The sequence below is a fragment of the Rutilus rutilus genome, assembly GCF_951802725.1.
Source record: "Rutilus rutilus genome assembly, chromosome: 18".
Taxonomy (NCBI): Eukaryota; Metazoa; Chordata; class Actinopteri; order Cypriniformes; family Leuciscidae; genus Rutilus; species Rutilus rutilus.
Window position 1 is genome coordinate 6058900 of NC_140231.1, and position 7452 is coordinate 6066351.

Sequence of the window (7452 nt, forward strand, 5' to 3'; positions counted from 1 at the left end):
GATGCGTAACACGAGGATGAACCTCACTGGTTCTTGCGAAAGCTTAAACGTGATGCGTAACACGAGAATGAACCTCATTGGTTCTTGCGGAAGCTCAAACGTGCTGCGTAATACGAGAATGAACCTCATTGGTTCTTGCAAAAGCTTAAACGTGATGCGTAACACGAGAATGAACCTCATTGGTTCTTGCAAAAGCTTAAAAGTGATGCGTAACACGAGAATGAACCTCAATGGTTCTTGCGGAAGCTCAAACGTGATGCGTAACACGAGAATGAACCTCATTGGTTCTTGCGGAAGCTCAAACGTGATGCGTAACACGAGGATGAACCTCACTGGTTCTTGCGAAAGCTTAAACGTGATGCGTAACACGAGAATGAACCTCATTGGTTCTTGCGGAAGCTCAAACGTGCTGCGTAATACGAGAATGAACCTCATTGGTTCTTGCAAAAGCTTAAACGTGATGCGTAACACGAGAATGAACCTCATTGGTTCTTGCGGAAACTCAAACGTGATGCGTAACACGAGAATTAACCTCATTGGTTCTTGCGGAAGCTCAAACGTGATGCGTAACATGAGAATGAACCTCATTGGTTCTTGCTGAAGCTCAAACGTGCTGCATAACACCAGAATGAACCTCATTGGTTCTCGCACGTCAAGCGAACATGCTTGAGCTTCTGTTAACCATATCTGATGTGTGAGTTGATGAATACTTATATGTGAAAAAAATATGCCTAAATTAATATTAATTAATATATAAAGCAATCGTGTCTCTTCAGGAAATAGGGACTAAACCGCTCATTTTTTATGGATTCGTTTTACGATCTCTTTATGAACTTTTTGAAGTGTCAAAGTGGTAGTTGTGTAGCTGTCAATGGAAGGACAGAAATCTCACAGATTTCATCAAAAAAAGATTTGTGTTCCGAAGATGAACGAAAGTCTAACGGGTTTGGAACGACATGAGGGTGGGTGAGTAAATAATGACAGAAATGTTTGCACACTTATTTTAGAGAAAAACATATTATTTCATTTATTTCACATTTGTAAGGTTATATTTTTGTGAATATTTTGAATGACTAAGAGGGGAAATTTTCACAGTCAGTTTTACTAATATTCGCTGCATGAACAGGGTAAAAAAAATTATAATATCTTATGGGAAACTGCCATGTAATTTCAGGTTTGCCGGATGTATAAGGGAAATACCCGAGCCAAGTTACACAGAACAGTACATTTCCAGAAAAACCCAGACACTTGGTGTGCATGGCATACACAGCCAAATAAACCTGCTGGTAGTAAGGATTGATGGCTGTCAGGTGAGAAGACCATTCATATGTTAATGCCAGGCAGTTAAGGTGCTTGCTGTGTTCTCAGATGGAGGGAAGGGTTGAAAGTTTTGCTGACACGTTAAGGCCAAGTATGATAACCCACACTCGGATTGTCCTCTGCATTTAACCCATCCAAGTTAGTGCACACACATTAGGAGAAGCGAGTAGTGAACACACACACTGCAAACTGTGGACACACACCCGGAGCAGTGGGCAGCCATTTTTGCTGTGGCGCCCGGAGAGCTCAAGGGCACCTCAGTCGTTTCCTGTCGGTATTGAGAATTGAACCCGCAACCTTCGGTCTACCAATATTGAGTTCAATATTATTGATATTGATAAATTGTCAAATTATTAATAAAATTCATTAGTGTCCACTGTTTCAGAAACCATCAGTGGCAGATTGGTTTATCTCTCATTTTACTAATAGTATATCAACCCTGAAACTGTTTCTCATATCAAGCTGTATAATAGTCTGTTGAAAATCTCAATAATGTTGGCTTCTTAGTGTAATATATAAATCTAATAAAAAAAAAAAGAGATAGATAGATCAGACTCAGAAATGATACAGCCCAGCAAGCAATAGCCGTCATTTCATTGTCTAGGTCAACTATATAACCCGAAATAGTCCGGCTATTCCGTTGGTTATGAGTAACCCACTTGAATCTGTTCAATAATTCAATAACCTTGAATTTGGTTACATGTCGTTTTTGCCAAAATAACTTGCGAGATGTATGATATAACATCATGTAAGCAAAGTAAGCAGTGTTTACAAGTTATTTGGTTTCATTTTCTTCACTCATTTAATTTCTTTGTTATCTAATTGATGACTAGTCTATTCTTGGGATATTGTTTAGACGTCTATTAAATTTTCACTGACAGCCCAAATTTTGCCTTGTTTTAGCCTAGATGTCTGGGCTGTGTTTGGACGGCTATTAGATGTCTTTTAAACGCAAAATTGCTTGCTGGGAGTAGACCTTATGTAGCTCCGCCCCTTTTCTGCACTACACTCATTGTATTTCAACATCATGAAGATAAAGGATCTTACGGATTTATGAATAAAACGCTCTTTTTAAATCTTCACGGTCTACTTACATTTGTTATGACATCTGCTTCAAACGTTACAATGCTCATGATAACTTTCGTTAACTCTACAATAAGTGAATCCACTTCATCAGCCAGGCCTAATTATTCTTCGACAGCAATGCCATAAAAAATACCCAGAGCAACTGCAAATCTAAAGATGGCTGCGTGCTTGTTTCTCTGGCGCAAAAGTTTTAGACTTTTTAACCCTATACAATATAACAGAACAGTTATTAAAACAATATAAGAAAAACAATAATAAAACACAATCTAAAGCGTAAAAACTCTTGTAAAAGACATAAAGGGGACCTACAGGGCAAGTTGTGAAAAGGCCTAAAGGTCAGTGGTTTTATAGTTCTGACTCAAATAGCCACACAAATGCCTGCTTAATGTGGTTCCCTTTCAAAGTAATACATCAACGCTGTGTCATGGTGTTGATGCTATGGGGAATGGCATCAGCATGACTGGTGTCTAAAGCATGTGTGTAAACACACACATCACAATAAAAAAAACTAAAACTAAATGAAAGTAAAATTTTTAGACTTTTTTTCAATTTCACCAAAATTGAAATAAGCCTCAGGCTGAAAGAAATGCAAATTCACTCCTGTACAGTAGAGGGCGCAGCTCAAACAAACCTTTCAGCTGTGCTGCCATTCTGGATGCATACAAATATTTGTTTTATTTAACATATTTATTTTTTTGAGGATTGCAGTTTTCTGATGTTCCATTTGACTAATTTTATTGATTGTGAGGAATACTGAATCTTTTTTGTACAAGTATTAAATGCTCACATTTAGTCTAGAACTACAATAACCATCATGTTTACACACAACGCCTCTGCACTTACTCCCGGTTTTTCTCAACATGGGGACAGGAGTACTTGCGTTACTTATTTGAAAAAGTTTTTTTACATTTTTAAGTAATGCTTTACTTTACTAGTTACTTGAAAGAGTAATCTGATTACATTACTCATTACTCACTATATACACTCACCTAAAGGATTATTAGGAACACCTGTTCAATTTCTCATTAATGCAATTATCTAATCAACCAATCACATGGCAGTTGCTTCAATGCATTTAGGGGTGTGGTCCTGGTCAAGACAATCTCCTGACCTCCAAACTGAATGTCAGAATGGGAAAGAAAGGTGATTTAAGCAATTTTGAGCGTGGCATGGTTGTTGGTGCCAGACGGGCCGGTCTGAGTATTTCACAATCTGCTCAGTTACTGGGATTTTCACGCACAACCATTTCTAGGGTTTACAAAGAATGGTGTGAAAAGGGAAAAACATCCAGTATGCGGCAGTCCTGTGGGCGAAAATGCCTTGTTGATGCTAGAGGTCAGAGGAGAATGGGCCGACTGATTCAAGCTGATAGAAGAGCAACTTTGACTGAAATAACCACTCGTTACAACCGAGGTATGCAGCAAAGCATTTGTGAAGCCACAACACGCACAACCTTGAGGCGGATGGGCTACAACAGCAGAAGACCCCACCGGGTACCACTCATCTCCACTACAAATAGGAAAAAGAGGCTACAATTTGCACGAGCTCACCAAAATTGGACAGTTGAAGACTGGAAAAATGTTGCCTGGTCTGATGAGTCTCGATTTCTGATGAGACATTCAGATGGTAGAGTCAGAATTTGGCGTAAACAGAATGAGAACATGGATCCATCATGCCTTGTTACCACTGTGCAGGCTGGTGGTGGTGGTGTAATGGTGTGGGGGATGTTTTCTTGGCACACTTTAGGCCCCTTAGTGCCAATTGGGCATCGTTTAAATGCCACGGCCTACCTGAGCATTGTTTCTGACCATGTCCATCCATCCCTTTATGACCACCATGTACCCATCCTCTGATGGCTACTTCCAGCAGGATAATGCACCATGTCACAAAGCTCGAATCATTTCAAATTGGTTTCTTGAACATGACAATGAGTTCACTGTACTAAAATGGCCCCCACAGTCACCAGATCTCAACCCAATAGAGCATCTTTGGGATGTGGTGGAACGGGAGCTTTGTGACCTGGATGTGCATCCCACAAATCTCCATCAACTGCAAGATGCTATCCTATCAATATGGGCCAACATTTCTAAAGAATGCTTTCAGCACCTTGTTGAATCAATGCCACGTAGAATTAAGGCAGTTCTGAAGGCGAAAGGGGGTCAAACACAGTATTAGTATGGTGTTCCTAATAATCCTTTAGGTGAGTGTATATATGTAGACAGAAGTCAACATTTGAAGTGGATCAAAACCTTTCATCAAAGTTATACATGAATTTTGAACAATACCCGTTCTTGTCTTAGGACAACTTTGATTAACTTTTTTTGATCCACTTCAAATGTTGACTACAGTATATTTAATGTCCTACCTAATGAAGACTTTAAATTATTATATCTATACGTAAATTGACTTTCAAAACCTCACTAGGAACATGACAACCAACCCCAGTGTCTACATGCAAACAATGTAACAAAAATAACATATCTCTTACACTCTTTTAAAGCTGCCTTCCTATATATCGATTGTCACATGATTAACAATTACTTAGAAACAATTTTTTTTTTGTTTTGTTTACAGGTCCAACCGTAATAGTTCATAGAAACCGTTCATAGAAACACTAAATATAATATTAATATATGAATTTTTTTTTTTTTTTTTTGGATTATGCAGCAGTCATTCACAAAGAAAATAAAACACACAACAACTGTTTCAGAGGGGAATAATTCTTGGAATGGATCATGATTTTTTTCTTCCTTTTTTTCTCTCTCTCTCACTCTCTCTCTTTTTTGCTGAGACATCTTTTTCCTTTTTTGTTTGTTGTAAATCATTTTACTTTTGGCCAATTGAAAATGTTTTTTTTTTTTGTTGTTGTTGTTGTTTCTTGTTATTCTTCTTGCTCACCCCCATTCCATTCTCTTTATTGATTAGCAAACATGCAACTGTTAGAAATCCATTTTACAAACAAAAAACTGAAAAATACATCCATAGATATTTAAATTTATAAACAGTAATAAAGTCAAAATCTATTTACGCTAAATGTATGACTTTGTACTAATGTGGTGTAGTAAAACGGTTATACAAATGAGCAAAATCCATTCTTTAAATTCACACACAGTCCCGAGTCGTCCTACTAGACTCGTGTACAAAACCAATATTAAGACCTGCCGGACCTTAAATGAACAACGGAGTTATTGAGAAATCATTGTAGAGATTATAAAAACAATATGTACCATCGATTGGGAAGAGCGGGGCAAACAGGTGCATCACTAAATTCGAATGGCAAAGAAACGTGCTATTACTGTCACATCAACAGCATACATACGTTTTACACTGGTCCTTCAGTAAAAGGAACTATAAACTTAGATTTCATTTTAGCAAAGTATGTAAATATGAATATTAAAAAAATATATATGCATACATACACATATTTTCTTTTCTTTTTTCAAATGAACACACGCATACATACGCCAGCATGCTATTGGGTAATATTTAAGGTTACAGAAACGGGTGTGTTTTTGACCCACTTCTGCAGGACCAGGCTTTTGAAATGAGTGGAGTGTCAAAAATGAGATAAAAAATAAAACCTATACAACAGAATCTTCTTTATAGCATCGTGTTATCTTATAAGAGTGTGGTTTTTAATCATACACTCACTTAAATAAGCCTCTAAGAGTTTCGAATGCGATCCGTTTAGCGATTCATTAATTCGACCGGCTAAAATAATGAAGTGAGCAGTCATTATTACTGAAACCATTTACAAAATATACACAAAAAAGGGGAAATAAAGTCACATATCTCATAAAACTATATCATAAAATTTAAGGCGTAAATGAAGTGTAAATCAATTTTGAATACATTCACAACACCACTGTTCATATTTCACCTCAATTAACAAGAATCATATTCTCGGACCCTCATCCAAAGCTCTTTTTGGTTTTGGAAATAAATATGAACACTCTGACACACTGACCAAAATCAAGTGTGCCACATATATCTTCCAGAGTCCATATTTACAGGAAGTGGCATATTAATATTAAGAAAGAAAAATCCACCTGGTGATATATATATATATATATTGCCTAAACGTTTAGAGAGCAGATACAAAAGCGTTTTGTTGTTTGTTTTTGAAAACATTTGACATCATGAGGGCATTTCGTTTCTTCACAAAGGAAAGAGATGCCAAAAGAGTGCATCCATACTACCAAAGTGGCACAAAGTGCAGATGAAGTTTCATGTTAAATCATATTAAACTGGGAAAAAATAAAAATAAAAAATGGGTGAAACAATTTAGACATTTAAAAAAAAAGAAAATTCACAGTAGTCACAAATGTTGTGAGTTACTGACATCTGCTCATGCACAGTGAAACAGAATGTTTCCCAGCTGAAACATTTTGCACTCAATCTCAGCAAAAGTGAGAGTTTGATACATAAAGCAGAAATTTCAGAGTGACAGAAACACTGCAAGTCTCCACAGACGTCTCACATTCTCATATATTCTCCTGTACGGAGAACGCGCTTTGCCTTTTCGTTTCTCCAGGTCTCAAAATACTGAAAACCGTCTTTAAAAAAAGAAAAAAGAAAGACACTTTGTCTTATTCAATCAAATATACTTAAATTAACTTTCACAAAGAAAACCTAAAAATGAGAGTCCTTGAACAAAAAGTGGTGCAAGTTTCCCCTTCCTCATCGCCTCCATGAGCGGCTCTCGTCTTCGTCTTCTTCGTCATCATCTTCTTCCTCTTCCTCTGGAAGCAGAAAGGGGCTGACTGGATCCTAGAGAGTGTGAGAAAAGATCAACAATTAAAAAAAAAAACAACACCTGCCAGTGTTTTTAGAGATGTAATATTCATACGGGTTCATACAGTTTAAGGGGGGGAAAGTCATGTGGTGTAACCAAGTGAAAAGTAGTTGAACATGCAGTTACCGTCATTACATGGATTCCTGCAGCGTTGACCTCTTCCTTTGACTCTTCCTCTTCTGGTTCGGTGGACACAGATGGAGTTTTAGGTTTGTACCATGAGATCTGTAGAATTCGACCTTTGAACTTTG

The 7452-nt window shown here is 37.4% G+C and overlaps 1 protein-coding gene across 7 annotated transcripts in view; it reads right to left on the reverse strand.

Annotated features, from left to right (window-relative positions):
- Positions 1–5113: 5113 nt before the first annotated feature.
- Positions 5114–7452, reverse strand: part of rbm27 (RNA binding motif protein 27) — a 29589-nt gene continuing 27250 nt past the window's right edge. For 5 of the 7 annotated variants that reach the window (XM_084387245.1, XM_084387247.1, XM_084387246.1 and 2 more), the window contains 2 exons: positions 7328–7452; positions 5114–7176 (listed from right to left, as the gene is read on the reverse strand). The exon at positions 7328–7452 is cut by the window's right edge and continues 16 nt beyond it. In XM_084387245.1, coding sequence (XP_084243371.1) covers positions 7087–7176; positions 7328–7452 — 215 coding nt within the window. In that variant the 3' untranslated portion in view covers positions 5114–7086. The remainder of the gene's footprint in view (positions 7177–7327) is intronic. The other 2 variants (XM_084387244.1, XM_084387243.1) reach the window with 1 other exon arrangement.